General features: G+C 45.3%; 1 protein-coding gene across 1 annotated transcript in view; it reads left to right on the top strand.

Annotated features, from left to right (window-relative positions):
- The window catches only part of DENND1A (DENN domain containing 1A), a 264,483-nt gene that overhangs the window by 108,428 nt on the left and 136,749 nt on the right, over window positions 1-19,306 (top strand). Inside the window, exon 6 of the mRNA XM_060270319.1 lies at window positions 18,826-18,895. Coding sequence (XP_060126302.1) covers window positions 18,826-18,895 — 70 coding nt within the window. The remainder of the gene's footprint in view (window positions 1-18,825; window positions 18,896-19,306) is intronic.

Raw genomic sequence — 19,306 nt, 5'->3', positions numbered from 1 at the left:
GACATCTGAAGGCAGCACTATTCAGGGAGGCTTTTAATGTTTAATAGATTACTGTGTTTTATTTTTCTGTTGGAAGCCGCCTAGATTGGCTGGGGAAACCCAGCCAGATGGGCGGGGTATAAATAATAAATTATTATTATTATTATTATTATTATTATTATTATTATTATTATTGAGCATGTGTTCAAGATACACATTCTTTTCAAATCTGGGGTCATAACTTGGTCTTTGATGTCGCCTCTGGGGCTGCATGCCCTGACTATAGACGTTTAAGGGAAATCTCCCGCGGGCCTGCAACTAAGCAAACTCCGCTGCATGGAAAGATCAACTGGCCATTCCTCAAAAGGGCCTTGGTGGAGAGAATTGGCGGAGGCCATGAAAGCCAGGAGGTAAAAGCTCCAGGGGGCGTCTTTCTTCAAAGGACGACAGACGGCCTGAGCATAGGGCCGCCTCCCTTTCGCTTTAACGAATCTGGTTCTGATTGTAGTGACTGAGGTTCAATTCCCTGCATCATATAAATTGAACAAAGGGTGCCCATCCATTCCTCCTCATCCTGGAGAGTAGTGACGAGTGGGGTGCCACAGGGTTCTGTCTTGGGCCCAGTCTTATTCAACATCTTTATCAATGACTTCCCCTTCATGGATCAATGCCTTGTCGTGGCGAAGGGGCTTGAATAACTCAGAGAAGCTATGAGCTATGCCATGCAGGGCCACCCAAGATGGACAGGTCATAGTGGAGAGTTTTGACTAAACGTGATCCACCTGGAGAAGGAACTGGCAAGCCACTCCAGTATCCCTGCCAAGAAAACTCCATGGACAAAGACAACAGGCATATAAAAGTTATGACGCTGGAAGATGAGCCCCTCAGGTCGGAAGGCGTCCAACATGCTACTGAGGAAGAGCGGAGGACAAGTACAAGTAGATTCAGAGCTGATGAAGCGGCTGGGCCAAAGCCGAAAGGACGCTCAGTTGCGGATATGCCTGGAAGCAAAAGGAAAGTCCGATGCTGTAAAGAAAAATATTGCATAGGAACCTGGAATGTAAGAACCATGGATGGAGGTAAGCTGGATGTGGTCAAAAATGAGATGACAAGAATAAATATCGACATCCTGGGCATCAGTGAACTAAAATGGAAGGGAATGGGCGAATTCAGTTCGGGTGACTATCATATCTACTACTGTGGGCAAGAATCCTGTAGAAGAAATGGAGTGGCCCTCATTGTCAACAAAAGAGTGGCGAAAGCTGTAATGGGATGCAATCTCAAAAATGACAGAATGATCTCGATACGAATCCAAGGCAGACCTTTTAACATCACAGTAATCCAAGTTTATGCACCAACTACCGGTGCTGAAGAAAGTGAAATTGACCAATTCTATGAAGACCTACAACACCTTCTAGAAATGACACCAAAGAAGGATGTTCTTCTCATTACAGGGGATTGGAATGCTAAAGTAGGGAATCAAGAGATAAAAGGAATAACTGGCAAGTTTGGCCTTGGAGTTCAAAATGAAGCAGGGCAAAGGCTAATAGAGTTCTGTCAAGAGAACAAGCTGGTCATCACAAACACTCTTTTCAAACAACACAAGAGACGACTCTACACATGGATATCACCAAATGGGCAGCATCGAAATCAGATTGATTATATTCTCTGCAGCCAAAGATGGAGAAGCTCTATACAGTCAGCAAAAACAAGACCTGGAGCTGATTGTAACTCAGATCATCAGCTTCTTATAGCAAAATTCCAGCTTAAACTGAAGAAAGTAGGAAAAACCACTGGGCCAGTAAGATACAATCTGAATCAAATCCCTTATGAATACACAGTGGAAGTGAGGAACAGGTTTAAGGATTTAGATTTGGTGGACAGAGTGCCTGAAGAACTATGGATGGAGGCTCGTAACATTATACAGGAGGCAGCAACGAAAACCATCCCAAGGAAAAGGAAATGCAAGAAAGCAAAATGGCTGTCCAACGAGGCCTTACAAATAGCGGAGGAGAGGAGGCAAGCAAAATGCAAGGGAGATAGGGAAAGATACAGGAAACTGAATGCAGATTTCCAAAAAGCAGCAAGGAGAGACAAGAGGGTCTTCTTAAATGAGCAATGCAAAGAAATAGAGGAAAACAATAGAATGGGGAAAACCAGAGATCTGTTCAAGAAAATTGGAGATATGAAAGGAACATTTCGTACAAAGATTACCATAATCAAGGACAAAAGTGGTAAGGACCTAACAGAAGCAGAAGACATCAAGAAGAGGTGGCAAGAATACACAGAGGAATTATACCAGAAAGATATGGAGGTCTCGTACACCCCAGGTAGTGTGGTTGCTGACCTTGAGCCAGACATCTTGGAGAGTGAAGTCAAATGGGCCTTAGAAAGCACTGCTAATAACAAGGCCAGTGGAAGTGATGATATTCCAGCTGAACTATTTAAAATTTTAAAAGATGATGCTGTTAAGGTGCTACACCCAATATACCAGCAAGTTTGGAAAACTCAGCAATGGCCAGAGGATTGGAGAAGATCAGTCTACATCCCAATTCCAAAGAAGGGCAGTGCCAAAGAATGCTCCAACTACCGCACAATTGCGCTCATTTCACACGCTAGCAAGGTTATGCTCAAAATTCTACAAGGCAGGCTTAGGCAGTATGTGGACCGAGAACTCCCAGAAGTGCAAGCTGGATTTCGAAAGGGCAGAGGAACCAGAGATCAAATAGCAAACATGCGCTGGATTATGGAGAAAGCTAGAGAGTTCCAGAAAAACGTCTACTTCGGCTTCATTGACTATGCAAAAGCCTTTGACTGTGTCGACCACAGCAAACTATGGCAAGTTCTTAAAGAAATGGGAGTGCCTGATCACCTCATCTGTCTCCTGAGAAATCTCTATGTGGGACAAGAAGCTACAGTTAGAACTGGATATGGAACAACTGATTGGTTCAAAATTGGGAAAGGAGTACGACAAGGTTGTATATTGTCTCCCTGCTTATTTAACTTATATGCAGAATTCATCATGCGAAAGGCTGGACTAGATGAATCCCAAGCCGGAATTAAGATTGCCGGAAGAAATATCAACAACCTCAGATATGCAGATGACACAACCTTGATGGCAGAAAGCGAGGAGGAATTAAAGAACCTTTTAATGAGGGTGAAAGAGGAGAGCGCAAAATATGGTCTGAAGCTCAACATCAAAAAAACCAAGATCATGGCCACCGGTCCCATCACCTCCTGGCAAATAGAAGGGGAAGAAATGGAGGCAGTGAGAGATTTTACTTTCTTGGGCTCCTTGATCACTGCAGATGGTGACAGCAGTCACGAAATTAAAAGACGCCTGCTTCTTGGGAGAAAAGCAATGACAAACCTAGACAGCATCTTAAAAAGCAGAGACATCACCTTGCCGACAAAGGTCCGTATAGTTAAAGCTATGGTTTTCCCAGTAGTGATGTATGGAAGTGAGAGCTGGACCATAAAGAAGGCTGATCGCCGAAGAATTGATGCTTTTGAATTATGGTGCTGGAGGAGACTCTTGAGAGTCCCATGGACTGCTAGAAGATCAAACCTATCCATTCTTAAGGAAATCAGCCCTGAGTGCTCCCTGGAAGGACAGATCGTGAAGCTGAGGCTCCAATACTTTGGCCACCTCATGAGAAGAGAAGAATCCTTGGAAAAGACCCTGATGTTGGGAAAGATTGAGGGCACTAGGAGAAGGGGACGACAGAGGACAAGATGGTTGGACAGTGTTCTCGAAGCTACGAACATGAGTTTGACCAAACTGCGGGAGGCAGTGGAAGACAGGAGTGCCTGGCGTGCTATGGTCCATGGGGTCACGAAGAGTCGGACACGACTAAACGACTAAACAACAACAACAACATCAATGACTTGGATGATGGGCTTGAGGGCATCCTGAGCAACTTTGCAGATGACACCAAATGGGGAAGGGTGGCTAATACCCCAGAGGACAGGATCACACTTCCAAATGACCTGAACAGATTAGAGAACTGGGCCAAAGCAAACAAGATGAATTTGAACAAGGAGAAATGTAAAGTACTACACTTGGGCCAACAAAAATGAAAGGATGGGAGACACCTGGATTGAGAGCAGTGCATGTGAAAAGGATCTAGGAGTCTTGGTAGACCACCAACTTGACATGAGTCAACAGTGTGATGCAGCAGCTCAAAAAGCCAATGCAATTCTGGGCTGCATCAAGAGGAGTATAGCATCTAGATCAAGGGAAGTAATAGTACCACTGTATTCTGCTCTGGTCAGACCTCACCTGGAGTACTGTGTCCAGTTCTGGGCACCACAGTTCAAGAAGGATACTGGCGAGCTGGAACGTGTCCAGAAGAGGGCAACCAAAATGGTCAAAGGTGCCAAGTAGTGTGGTGGAGTCTCCTTCTTTGGAGGTCTTTAAGCAGAGGCTTGACAGGCATATGTCAAGGATGCTTTGATGGTGTTTCCTGCTTGGCAGGGGGTTGGACTGGATGGCCCTTGTGGTCTCTTCCGACTCTAGGATTCTATGATACTTCATGTAGGCCAACAACATGTATTACAAGACGAGTGGGGCATGACAGCATACCCTTAGGAGGAACATAACTCTTTCAGTGTGCTGGTTTTTTAATGAACGCATCACAACAGAGGATGAGCAAAAAACATTGAAGCACCGTTATACAGTTCAGTGAGAACAACATTTAAATATCAGCCGATTTCTGCCAATCTTTGAAGGGGGGGGGGGAGAGAGAGAGCATTGCTCCCCTCCACACCCTAAAGCCGAAGCAGCTGTTTCTTCTCACATCAAGACATTGCTAATGAGTCGAGGTTTGTATAATAAATATCCTTCCCTTTGAAATGGGAAGATTCCACCATTAACATCCCTTTGATTTTGGTCTTTTTAAGGAGCTCATTAGAATGGCAGAGAGGGAGGCAAGGGATCTTTTTAATCGCAGAGGCTCTCTCCCAGTACCAAGCGCTCCCAAGGTCAGGTGCAACGAAGAGCTCGGTGCGGAAGGGTCCACTGGCTGGGGGAGTGAAAAAGATAAACCATCCCGATCACCTGGGAAATCACAACCCCGGTCCCCAACACCTGATGAGCCGGTGTCAAATCTTGGAGTATCCATTTTGCAAGATTGAGAAAACCAAACCCGCTCGTTTAGTATCAAAAGCAGGATAGCGGATGATACCCAGCTTGACCTCCCTTTCTAATCAGGACCAGTGAAGGCGGAGAAGGTCCTGTGTGAGTGCCTGGAGGCAATTGGAGGTTGACTCCTGACAAGACAAAAGTACTGTTCATGGGGGACAGGAGGCGGGCAGGTGTGGAGGACTCCCTGGTCCTGAATGGGGTCTGTGTCCAGGGCAGCTCTGTCTGGGACGCAGGATGAGACCCTCCCTGCCCACGGACTGTCTCGCCAGAGTGGTGCATGCTCTGCTTATCTCCCGCTTGGACTACTGCAATGCGCTCTAAGTGGGGTTACCTTTGAAGGTGACTCGGAATCTACAACTAATCCAGAATGTGGCAGCTAGACTGGTGACTGGGAGCGGCCGCTGAGACCACATAACACTGGTCTTGAAAGACCTACATTGGCTCCCAGTACATTTCCGAGCACAATTCAAAGTGTTGGTGCTGACCTTTAAAGCCCTAAATGGCCTCGGTCCAGTATACCTGAAGGAGCGTCTCCACCCCCATCATTCACTGAGATCCAGCGCCGAGGGCCTTCTGGCGGTTCCCTCGCTGTGAGAAGTGAGGTTACCGGGAACCAGGCAGAGGGCCTTCTTAGTAGTGGTGTCCGCCCTGTGGAACCCCCTCCCCTCAGATGTCAAAGAGAGAAACTGCTACCAGATTTTTAGAAGACATCTGAAGGCAGCCCTGTTTAGGGAGGCTTTGAATGTTTAATAAATTATTGTATTTATTACTTCTGTTGGAAGCTGCCCAGAGTGGCTGGGGAAACCCAGCCAGATGGGTGGTTTATAAATTATTATTATTATTATTATTATTATTATTATTATTATTATTATTATTACCACCACCCCCTGTAATGGGTAAGCATTCAACATGATTGGTATAAATGCTAGAAGCCTCGCTTTATTTAACTGGTCTACACTGCAGGCTCTGGGTTCTTGAGTCCCTGCATTCTCCAGGCCTTGACACAAGCTCTCCAGGGCCTTGATGATACACCACCTCTTAGCAATGGTTGAAGAATGGGTGGCTGTTATGCTGCTGCCACAGCTATATATATATAAATCTTCACACTGCATGTGCGGATGTAACACCCTTCCTCCGTGACCGCTGAACCGAATTACATCAAATTAGGACAAAGTGTACCTTGCCCATCAGGGAGGGATCTTACACACACACACACACACACACACACACACACACACACACACACACATATATAAAACCACCTAAGAGGAAGGCACGCTTGGCAAATCCACACTGTGATCAACTCCCGCCTGGAAACCAACGTCCCCACTGTGGAAGGACGTGTGGATCCAGAATTGGCCTCCACAGTCACTTACGGACCCACTGTTAAAACCATGTATATGGAAGACAGTCTTACTTGGCTACAAGTGATCGAAGAAGAAGTAGAAGAAGAAGAAGAGGAAAACAAGGGGAGGCAGCTCCCTGGCACAAACCCATGTCCCCACTGTGGAAGGATGTGTGGATCCAGAATTGGCCTCCACAGTCACTTACGGACCCATTGTTAAAACCGTGTTTATGGAAGACAATCTTACTCGGCTACGAGTGATCGCCAAAGAAGAAGACAAAGAAGAATAAGAAGACGAAGAGGAGGAGTAGGAAGAAGAAGAAGAGGAGGAGGAGGAGAAAGAAGAAGATGACGAAGAGGAAGAGGAGGAGGAAGAAGAAGACGAAGAAGAGGAGGAGGAGGAGGAGGAAGAAGAAGAAGACGAAGATGAGGAGTAGGAAGACGAAGAGAAGGAGGAGGAAGAAGAAGACGACGACTCTGTTGAACCAAGGGGGGAGGGATCCCTGGAGTTTTCTGACCCAGTGGCCTCCCGTCTCTGTGAACTCTGTGCTCAGCAACCGATCTATGGGGCTTTCAACGTTCCTCGTTTGCTGTGCAAGCACTTCAAGCTTTTTAATTTGTGGCTGGCGGGAGCCATTGCACTTGATTCCAATAAACGTTAAGCTCATAGATTTGTAACTGATAAAGTGTTAGCTCCAAGATCTATCCCTAACGACAGGTTTTTTTTTCAGATTCTTATTACTTTGGCTATCTTTTTTAAAAATCGTTCTTATTAGTATGTACTCAATCGTGGTGGATTAAGTCTGGTCCAATTAGTTGACGAAGAACAATGGATCCCGTACTGTCGGCTAGCAGACCATATGGAATTATTTGCCGCTCGGAGATTGAAAGAGCAATTCATGGAGGAACCGCTTAAAAGGCTGCTGACACATTTACGATCCACGTGTTTTGGTTTGCTTTCGGCTTCCAGTTCCCTCTTTGAAACGGAGTCCCCTCCCCCGCCCCCTGAGCTCCCCTGATAAAGTCCGCCAGGATAATTATAAAGGACATTTCTATTAACCCCCCAGGGCCATTCTATGCAGCTGGAATAATTCTAAAGGTAATTGTTAAGTTTACACCCTTTGCAGTAGCGAGGTACACATTTAACGAACACTTTGAAAAAATGGCTGGCTGGCTGGCTGCTTGCGCCAGATGCTTTTGGCCTTGGCCAAATTTGCTGCGTTTTCCCCTGCACTTTTGCGCACCTACGAGCGTCTGCTGGCTGACCGAACCCAAAGGGTGCTCATCCATGGCTCCTCTTCATCCTGGAAAGAAGTGACTGGATGGCCCTTGTGGTCTCTTCCAACTCTATGATTCTATGCTTCTATGACTGAGCTTGAATTCCCTGCATTGTAGAAGTTGTCTCGAGAAAGCTTGTTGGCTTGTTCTGTAGGAGGTGAACCGGAGTCTCATTAACATGAGCTGTTGTCGCTATGGTGGTGTGTGTGTGTGTGTGTGTGTGAGAGAGAGAGAGAGAGAGAGAGAGAGAGAGAGAGAGAGAGAGAGAGACTTAAACTTGCAAGTGCAAGGATAGACCAAGAGCCTCTGAGGATGGGACCATAGCTGTCAACTTCCGGATTGGAACATAAGGGATCGGCAGCGGCACGGCAGCGGAAATGTCTGGACATGCGCACCTAGAAAGAAACGCTGTGATCACTCAAAGTCAGCATGGGTTTATGAAAAATAAGTCATGTCAGACTAATTTCATCTCATTTTTTGACAGAATTACAAGCCTGGTAGATGAAGGGAATGCTGTGGATATAGCCTATCTTGATTTCAGCAAGGCCTTTGACAAGGTGCCCCATGGTATTCTTGTAAAGAAGCTGGTAAAATGCGGGCTAGACAATGCTTTCATTCAGTGGATTTGTAACTGGCTGGCTGACCGAACCCAAAGGGTGCTCATCAATGGCTCCTCCTCATCCTGGAGAGTAGTGACTAGTGGGGTGCCACAGGGTTCTGTCTTGGGCCCAGTCTTGTTCAACATCTTTATCAATGACTTGGATGATGGGCTTGAGGGCATCCTGAGCAAGTTTGCAGACTACACCAAATGGGGAGGGGTGGCTAATACCCCAGAGGACAGGATCACACTTCAAAATGACCTTCACAGATTAGACAACTGGGCCAAAGCAAACAAGATGAATTTTAACAAGGAGAAATGTAAAGCACTACACTTGGGCAAAAAAAATGAAAGGCACAAATACAGGATGGGAGACACCTGGCTCGAGAGCAGTACATGTGAAAAGGATCTAGGAGTCTTGGTAGACCACAAACTTGACATGAGTCAACAGTGTGATGCAGCAGCTCAAAAAGCCAATGCAATTCTGGGCTGCATCAAGAGGACAAACTCAAATTCATCGGGGGCCGCATCAGCAGTTTGGTCACCCTCAAAGGGCCGGTTGTATCTGTAGGACTATGTGTCCACTCTTTATTATCATAAATTATTGTCACTGCATTCAATTATTACTGTTTTTTGTAATAATGTAAGTAATAACTAGCTCTGAAAGCAGAAACATAGTCTGAATAATGGCAAGTAGATATTCAAATGTACAATTATTGTACAATTTATTGAAAAATGATTTTTGGTAACTGCACTGGGTGGTGGAGGCTCGCTAGGGTTTCATGCAGGACCTTTGCAGAGCTACTAGTACCTGGAGATGCTGGGGTCCGTCTGCATGCAGGACAGATGTTCTGCCAGTGAGCCACCACCCTTCACCAAAGGGACTGGCTGAGGTTGACTCACTGAAGCTGCTCTCCTGGTTCCAGGGTTTAAGGGCCAGAAGTATAAAACAGCATCCTATGTTTCTGAGAAGAGGGAGAGGGAGAGGGAGGGGAGGAAGGAAGGAAGGAAGGAGGGAGTGGGAGGGAGGGAGGGAGAGAGGAAGGAAGGAAGGAAAGAGGGGAGAGAAAGAAGAGTAGGAAATAAGGAAGAGAATAAAGAAGGAAAGAAAAAGAAAGAGGGAGAGAAGACGGAAAGGGAGAAGGAAGGAAGGAAGTAGAGGGAAAGAAAGAATAAGAATGAGGGAGAGGAAGAAAGTTGGGAAGGACGGAAGGAAGGAAGGAAGGAAGAAAAGAGGGAGCAGGAGGGAGAGAGGAAGGAAAGAGGTGAGAGAAAGAAGAGTAGGAAAGAAGGAATAAAGAAGGAAAGAAAAAGAAAGAGGGAGAGAAGACAGAGATAAAGAAGGAAGGAAGGAAGGAGAGGGAAAGAAAGAATAAGAATGAGAGAGAGGAAGAAAGAAAGGGAGGGGGGGTCGCCGCCTTGATTCAGCGCCAGAAAAGAGCGCGAAGGGACCCAGGGGCAAAAAGCATTTCCCCGGCCCCAGCTGTTTGTCGGCGCTTTGTTGGCGTGGCGCTTCAGCAGCAAGGTCCCACTGCTGGCTGGGGCGCTCGGCGGGCCACATGACGAGGTCTGGCGGGCCGGATTTGGCCCCCGGGCCTTGTGTTTGACACCCGTGATCTAGATCAAGGGAAGTAATAGTACCACTGTACTCTGCTCTGGTCAGACCTCACCTGGAGTACTGTGTCCAGTTCTGGGCACCACAGTTCAAGAAGGATACGACAAATAATTACAATTACAGTGGTGTCGCGACTTACGAATTTAATCCGTTCCAAAGGCACCTTCGAAAGTCGGAAAATTTGTCAAGTCGAAAAACGCCATTGAAAACGCGATTTCCCATAGGAATGCATTGAAAATGGGAAAATTCGTAAATCGAAGCAACCCTATCTAAAAATTCGTAAGTCGAAAAATCCCTATCTAAAGCCGCCGCGGTTTCCCCCCTGGATGTCGAGACATTCGTCAGCGCGCGGCCGTTATCCCCCATTCGTAAGTCGAAAAATTAATAGAATCATAGAGTTGGAAGAGACCCGAAGGGCCATCCAGTCCAACCCCCTGCCAAGCAGGAAACACCATCAAACCATTCCTGACATATGGCTGACAGCAACGCGTGGCTGGGTCAGCTAGTAGAATTCGGTTGTCGAGTCGTTCGTAAGTTGAGGTACCACTGTGCAACAAATCAAGGCTTGACATATCTTGCTTTGCGTGGCATGCTTCTATCTCATATATTGGTTCCGCCTTTTAAGTTGCATTCCTGAAATGAATGCCCTTTTTGACGATATTCCAATTTCCCGAGTTTCACCTTAGCATTTCTGGAACAAGGATTGTTCTTCCAGCCCCCGTTTTGTGACAGAGCTCTGGGCAATTTCCGCCGAGAGCGCTTCCCTTCCTTTGTTTAACCCCTGACCTACGAAAACAAGAGTTAATCAAAAGTTCTGAGGTAGCTAAGAGGAAGCGGAAGTGTTTGGTTACAAATTAAATATGAGCAAGCCATGCGCCATAAATCCCTGATCTAGCTACTAGTGGTTTTGGGGTTTTTTTGTATCGCAGTTCCATGCGGTGGAGGGTGTTGCGGTTATAAATCCAGCCTCTGTGTTCTGAAAGGGGGGAATGCAAAGTAAATCTGACAAGCTGCTATTCCCAAGATAAATTGTCTCTCTCTCTCTCCCCGCTGAGCTGGACTTTAAAGTTTTTTAGGCAGTGCAAGGAAACGAAACTAGGCAGCCAGCCGTTGTGATTTGACATGCTCAATTCCGTCAAGGTCACCAAGCCAAAAAAACGACAGACATAGAATCGTAGAATCCTATAGTTGGAAGAGACCCCAAGGGTCATCCAGTCCAACCCCCTGCCTAGCAGGAAACACCATCATAGAATCCTAGAGTTGGAAGAGACCACAAGGGCCATCCAGTCCAACCCCCTGCCAAGCAGGAAACACCATCAAAGCATTCTTGATAGATGGCTGTCACGCCTCTGCTTAAAGACCTCCAAAGAAGGAGACTCCACCACACTCCTTGGCAGCAAGTTCCACTGTCGAACAGCTCTTAATGTCAGGAAGTTATTCCTAAGGTTTAGGTGGAATCTTCTTTCTTGTAGCTGGTATAGTGGCATTCCTGACATAAGGCTGACAACCACGCGTGGCCGGGTCAGCTAGTAGAATCATAAAATCATAGAGTTGGAAGAGACCACAAGGGCCATCCAGTCCATCCTCAGGGCAAGCAGGAAACGCCATCAAAGCATTCTTGACATATGGGTGACAGCAACGCGTGGCCGGGTCATCTAGTAGAATCATAGGATCATAGAGTTGGAAGAGACCACAAGGGCCATCCAGTCCAACGCCCTGCCAAGCAGGAAACACCATCAAAGCATGGTAGCATTGTATCATGGCTGGGGATCCACCAGCGAGGGACACTGGTGTGTAACTTGCGGCGAGGGGCATTACAGTCATACCTCGGTTTCAGTACTTTCAGTTTAGGTACTCCGCGGACACGCCTGGAACGGATTAATCCACTTTCCATTACTTTCCATGGGAAAGTTCGCTTCAGGTTAAGTACCTGCTTCCAGAACCAATTACACCCATACTTTGAGTTAAGTACGCTTCAGGTTGAGTACTCTGTGGACCGTCTGGAACGGATTAATCCACTTTCCATTACTTTCAATGGGAAAGTTCACTTCAGGTTAAGTACGCTTTAGGTTAAGTACGGACTTCCAGAACCAATTACATTTATATTTCAGGTTAAGTATGCTTCAGGTTGAGTACGCCGTAGACCCGTCTGGAACAGATTAATGCACTTTCCATTTCTTTCAGTGGGATAGTTCGCTTCAGGTTAAGTGCGCTTTAGGTTAAGGACAGACTTCCAGAACCAATTACACTGGTACCTCAGTTTAAGTACACAATTGGTTCCGGAAGTCTGTACTTTACCTGAAGCGTACTTAACCTAAAGTGAACTTTCCCATTGAAAGTAATGGAAAGTGGATTAATCCGTTCCAGACGGGTCCGCGAAATACCTGAAGCGTACTTAACCCGAAGTATTCGTGTAATTGGTTCTGGAAGTCCGTACTTAACCAGAAATGAACTTTAAGTAATGGAAAGTGGATTAATCTGTTCCAGATGGGTCTGCAGAATACTTTAACTGAAAGTACTCAAACCGAAGCGTACTTAAACCGAGGTATGACTGTACACTCATACTTTGGGTTAAGTACCCTTCAGGTTGAGTACTCCGTGTACCCGCCTTGAACAGATTAATCCATTTTCCATTACTTTCAATGGGAAAGTTCGGTTCAGATTAAGTACTCCGCCGACCCGTCTGGAACGGATTAATCCCCTTTCTGCTTCCTGACAATTCGTTTTTTAAATTTTGACTTCTTTTTCTCAAATCCTAAATTTCTCTCATCCTTATTAAACAAATCATTTACTTGGTGGTATTGTAACCACCACCACCCCGCGAGGCTTTCTGGTGCATTGAAATTGGCCCTTGTCTGTAGATAGCTGCTCAAGGCAGAACGTCTGCTGTGTTCTCTCCCCAGATGAAAGGGGAAGATTCTCCTGGGAACTCTCTGCCAGTTGCAAAAGCCTTTTTAGAGAAAAGGGGGCTGGTACGCAGTTGCTTAGCAAACTGAGCCCAGCTCCCCAAAGACGTACTCTGGTACGTTTGATACCTATACCTTAGAGAAAACCAGAGGCTGCGCATCTAAACCTTTTATCAAATACTAGCTGGCCTGGCCACGCGTTGCTGTGGTTTTTTTGTTTTTTGTTTGTTAAATGGACCTTTTTCTGTTAAATTGACCTTCAGAGTCTCCCTTCCAGGTCCCCTCACCTGCCCTGTCCCAACTTTGACTCCCCTACTGTAAGTTTCAAAAATAAGACTCCCCCACCCACACATGTTCCTGTAAATGTCCCCAACCCGCACTGCTTTGGGTGACTCACGGTCCTACCTCCCCCTTATGGCTATGTGTTCCCCCCCTCCCATTGTTGTGCTCATCCCTGTGATTCCCCCACCCTGTGAAAGGCCCATATTATGTTGGTTTTTGCCTATGGCCTACTGGACAATGTTGCGGCCTACTCAGTTTTCCACGTCCCAACCCCCCTGAAGCAAACTTTCCCATTGAAAGTAATGGAAAGTGGATTAATCCATTCCAGACAGTCCACGGAGTACTTAAACTGAAGCATACTTAACCCGAAGTATGAGTGTAATTGGTTCTGGAAATCCGTACTAAACCTGAAGCAAACTTTCCCATTGAAAGTAATGGAAAGTGGATCAATCCGTTCCAGACGGTCCGTGGAGTTCTCAACCTGAAGGGTACTCAAACCGAAGCGTACTTTTCCCGAGGTATGACTGTATTCACACAATATTACAACAACAAACAATTCCTCCAGCTGGAAGGGTGGGAATGTAAGTTTAACAGATGCTTTTATAATGAACAGCAAAATCCTTCAAACAATTAAAATGACAGGGCTGAATTTTACAAGTCAAATCTTGAGTTTTTGAAGAAAGATTTCTGTTTTCCTTACCTTTCATGTAGTTGAAGGATCTGCAGAAGTTGTGAATTGTTGCCTGCACACACACACACACACACACACACACACACAGAGAGAGAGAGAGAGAGAGAGAGAGAGAGAGAGAGAGAGAGAAGCAAGGAAGGAAGGAAGGAAGGAAGGAAGGAAGGAAGGAAGGAAGGAAGGAAGGAAGGAAGGAAGGAATAGAGGGATGGCTGTAATAATACAGTGGTACCTCGACTTACGAATAACTATACTTACGAATGTTTCTACTTACGAACAGAGCTCCGTCCGCCATTTTGGATGCGGTTTCGATAGGATTTTTTTGACTTGCGAATTTTTAGATAGGGTTGCTTCGACTTATGATTTTTTCTCCCAATGCATTCCTATGGGATTCGACTTACAGATTTTACCGACTTACGAATGTGCGTTCAGAACACATGAAATTCATAAGTAGAGGTACCACTGTATCCAAGGGTCTGGTGACTTCTGTTTCAGTGTATCTGTGCACGAAAGCTCATACCAGTGACAAACTTAGTTGGTCTCTAAGGTGCTACTGGAAGGGATTTTTTTTTATATTTTTTGTTTCAGACAAACACGGCTACCTACCTGTAACTGACTCTTTCCAGTCTGTTGCTGAAAACCATGGAGAGACCTGGTCTGAATAAAGACACTGGATTCTTATCTCATTATACATGAGAAAGCTTTCTTTAGCCATCTCACCCCTTGCTTTTTCCTGCAAGACCGATTGCAAGCATTAACAGTTGTCAATGGGGTTTCCACACCTATCTGTCAATCACGCAAACCCTTCTGAGTAATACCCCTCCCCACCCTCTCACTATACAGTGGTACCTCTACTTACGAATAACTCTACTTACAAATGTTTCTACTTACGAACGGAGCTCCGTCCGCTATCTTGGATGCTGATTAGATAGGATTTTTTTCTACTTACAAATTTTTAGATAGGGTTGCTTCAACTTATGAATTTTTTCTCCCAATGCATTCCTATGGGATTTGACTTACAAATTTTTCGACTTACGAATGTGCGTTCTGAACGTGTTAAATTCGTAAGTCGACGTACCACTGTATTCGTTTGATTCCTGTGGAATTTCCGAAAGAAAGCATTTGTCAATACTACTACTACTACTACTACTACTACTAATAATAATAATACAGTGATGCCTCGCAAAATGAATTTAATTCGGTCCGTGAGTCAATTCGTTTTGTGAAAAAATCGTCTTGCGAATCGCGGTTTCCCATAGGAAGGCATTGAAATTTCTCCCCCCCCCATTTGTTGTTGTTTAGTTGTTTAGTCGTGTCTTGACTCTTCGTGACCCCATGGACCAGAGCACGCCAGGCATTCCTGTCTTCCACTGCCTCCTGCAGTTTGGTCAGCATCATGTTGGTAGCTTCGAGAACACTGTCCAACCATCTCGTCCTCTGTCGTCCCCTTCTCCTAGTGCCCTCAATCTTTCCCAGCATCAGGGTCTTTTCCAGGGAGACTTCTCTTCTCATGAGGTGGCCAAAGTATTGGAGCCTCAACTTCAGGATCTGTCCTTCCAGTGATGCCCATAGGAATGCATTATTTTTTTTAAAATTTTTTTATTTAGAAGCGCAAAATTTATTAATATAAACAAGAAAAAAGGGCCTCAACATTTAAAACAGCAGTACGCTTCTTGAACAAAAATACCACACATCCATGATATCTAGAAAAAATCATATAGGAATGCATTTATTAAATTTCAATGCATTCCTATGTGAAACCGCGATTTGCAAAACAATTTTGTGTCTCACATTTTGTGTCTCACATTGCAAGACACATTCGTCCTGCGGAGAATTTGTCTTGCAGGGCATTCATCTTGCGAGGTACCACTGTAATAATAATAATAATTTTTAATTTATCTCCTGCCCTTCCTGTTTTAAAAATGGGACTGATCAAACAAATGAGAAGCAAAACAGCTCTTGCCCCAATTACTTCAGTGTGTCTCCCTCTATATCCTTATACAGTGAAACCTCTGTTTATGAACACCTCGGTTTACGAATTTTCGGTTTACGAACGTCGCGGACCCATCTGGAACAGATTAATTCACTTTACATTACTTTCAGTGGGAACGTTCGCTTCAGTTTATGAACGCTTCAGTTTATGAACAGACTTCCGGAACCAATTACACCCATGCTTCGGGTTAAGTACGCTTCAGGTTGAGTACTCCGCGGACCCGTCTGGAACGGATTAATCCACTTTTCATTACTTTCAGTGGGAAAGTTCACTTCAGTTTATGAATGCTTCAGTTTAAGTACTCCGCGGACCGTCTGGTACAGATTAATCCACTTTCCATTACTTTCAATGGGAAAGTTTGCTTCACTTTATGAACGCTTCAGTTTAAATACTCCGTCGACCCATCTGGAACAGATTAATCCACTTTCCTTTACTTTCAATGGGAATTTTGCTTCAGTTTATGAACGCTTCAATTTATGAACAGACTTCCGGAACCAATTCCACCCATACTTCGGGTTAAGTACGCTTCAGGCTGAGTGTGGACCCGTCTGGAACGGATTGATCGACTTTCCATTACTTTCAATGGGAAAGTTCACTTCAGTTTATGAACGCTTCAGTTTAAGTACTCTGCGGACTGTCTGGAACAGATTAATCCATTTTCCATTACTTTCAATGGGAAAGTTCGCTTCAGTTTATGAACACTTCAGTTTATGAACAGACTTCCGGAACCAATTGTGTTCATAAACCGATGTCCCACTGTACTTGGGTGTGTTTACGAGATTTCTTCTTAATCCTCTGTGCGAGGCTGCTCCTTCAAGGAGGGCCTCTCTCTTCGCTCTTTTGTGGTAGCTCTTAACTCCATTGAGGTTTATGAGACTACGAAATCGGAAGTGGAACTTTCTAAACCCCCCCTAATCCCCCTGCAATGTTTACATTCTGGTGCCAAACTCAGAATTTCTCTTCCAAATCTCAAGCTGCCAGGCAGCAAGCGCTCCTGGAGTCGCTCAGATGTGATAATTCTGTCGTAGAATGTGAAAAGTTGTAAGTTCTTTATCGGTGCAGGGTTGATAAGGTGCTTAAGTTTTACAGTAGCCTTTGCAAGCGGCTGGTGGATGTAAACATTACTGTGGTATTGCCGTTATCTGTCACGTCTTCCACATCTCACTTCATTTATTACTATGGCCTGACGGTCAGAGCACTGAATTCCTCTGCTGGAGCAGCTGTGATGAGGAGGACTGAAGCTCTATGCAAAGATATTTAGGATGGTTTGGAGGTCACCCTCTGAGTGTGCGCACACTACGTTGTCATAGAATCCTAGAGTTGGAAGAGACCACAAGGGCCATCCAGTCCAACTCCCTGTCAGGCAGGAAACACCATCAAAGCATTCTTGACATATGGCTGACAGCAACGTGTGGCCGGGTCAGCAAGTAGAATCATAGCGTTGGAAGAGACCACAAGGGCCACCCAGTCCAACCCCCAAAGCCAATGCAATTATGGGCTGCATCAATAGGAGTATAGCATCTAGATCAAGGGAAGTTATAGTACCACTGTATTCTGCTCTGATCAGACCTCACCTGGAGTACTGTGTCCAGTTCTGGGCACCACAGTTCAAAAAGGATAATGACAAACTGGAACATGTCCAGAAGAGGGCAAACCAAAGGTTACTCATCCATGGCTCCTCTTCATCCTGGAGAGAAGTGACTAGTGGGGTGCCACACGGTTCTGTCTTGGGCCCAGTCTTATTCAACATCTTGATCAATCACTTGGATGATGGGCTTGAGGGCATCCTGAGCAAGTTTGCAGGCGACACAGGATCACACTTCCAAATGACCTGAACAGAATAGAGAACTGGGCCGAAGCAAACAAGATGAATTTGAACAGGGAGAAATGTAAAGTACTATACTTGGGCAAAAAAGAAAAAAAGAAAGGCACAAATACAGGATGGGAGACACCTGGCTTGAGAGCAGTACATGTGGAAAGGATCTAGGAGTCTTGGTAGACCACCAACTTGACATGAGTCAACATTGTGATGCAGCAGCTCAAAAAGCCAATGCAATTCTGGGCTGCATCAATAGGAGTATAGCATCTAGATCAAGGGAAGTAATAGTACCACTGTATTCTGCTCTGGTCAGACCTCACCTGGAGTACTGTGTCCAGTTCTGGGCACCACAGTTCAAGAAGGATACTGACAAGCTGGAACGTGTCCAGAAGAGGGCAACCAAAATGATCAAAGGCCTGGAAACGATGCCTTATGAGGAACGGCTTAGGGAGCTGGGTATGTTTAGCCTGGAGAAGAGAAGGTTAAGGGGTGATATGATAGCCACGTTCAAAGATATCAAAGGATGTAATATAGAGGAGGGAGAAAGGTTGTTTTCTGCTGCTCCAGAGAAGCGGACACAGAGCAATGGATTCAAACTACAAGAAAGAAGACTCCACCTCAACATTAGGAAGAACTTCCTGACCATAAGAGCTGTTCGGCAGTGGAATTTGCTGCCAAGGAGTGCGGTGGAGTCTCTTTCTTTGGAGGTCATTAAGCAGAGGCTTGACGGCCATCTGTCAGGAATGCTTTGATGGTGTTTCCTGCTTGGCAGGGGGTTGGACTGGATGGCCCTTGGGGTCTCTTCCAACTCTAGGATTCTATGATTCTATGATGGTGTTTCCTGCTTGGCACGGGGTTGGATGGTCCAGCTCTCACTTCTATACATCACTACTGGGAAAACCATAGCTTGAATTATATGGACCTTTGTTGGCAAGGTGATGTCTCTGTTTTTGAAGATGCTGTCTAGGTTTGTCATTGCTTTTCTCCCAAGAAGCAGGCGTCTTTTAATTTCGTGACTGCTGTCACCATCTGCAGTGATCAAGGAGCCCAAGAAAGTCAAATCTCACTGCGGAAGCACTATAGCAGTTTTTATATTTGTCGAGGTCACTCTGCAAAGCGAAATGTTTTGAAAAACCTAATCCTTTGCTTTTCTTCCCCCCCCCCATTTCTTTTTAGTTACCTCCCATGGTTTGAAGTCTTTTATAAACTGCTCAACATCTTGGCAGACTATTCCGCAAAGGGCCAGGTAAGTGTGGAGCAGGCACCCCCAAGCTTTGGCCCTCCAGATGTTTTGGACTACAATTCCCATCTTCCCTGAGCAGTGGTCCTGTTAGCTAGAGTTGTAGGCCAAAACATCTGGAGGGCCGCAGTTTGGCGGGTGCCTGGTGTGGAGCATTGTGTGACTGGGTGGGTGAGACTACCTTTAATTAGGATGCCGAATTAGGAACTCAAACGCATATGTGGTGGAATAATTGGAAGTCAGTTAAAAGGAGGTATAAATGAATGATTTTACTTTTTCTGATTTTTGACATCTTTTTTATTATTCTTATTTTTTTGTGAATGCATTTTTGGATACAGTGGTGCCTCGCTAGACGAAGCTCTTGTAAGATCAATTTTTCGCTTAACGAATAGATTTTTCTAGCGGAGTTTGCCTCGC

Source organism: Zootoca vivipara, chromosome Z, assembly GCF_963506605.1.
Source record: "Zootoca vivipara chromosome Z, rZooViv1.1, whole genome shotgun sequence".
Classification (NCBI taxonomy): Eukaryota; Metazoa; Chordata; class Lepidosauria; order Squamata; family Lacertidae; genus Zootoca; species Zootoca vivipara.
Note: the sequence above shows the minus strand (reverse complement) of the source record. Positions and strands in the feature narration are given on the sequence as shown.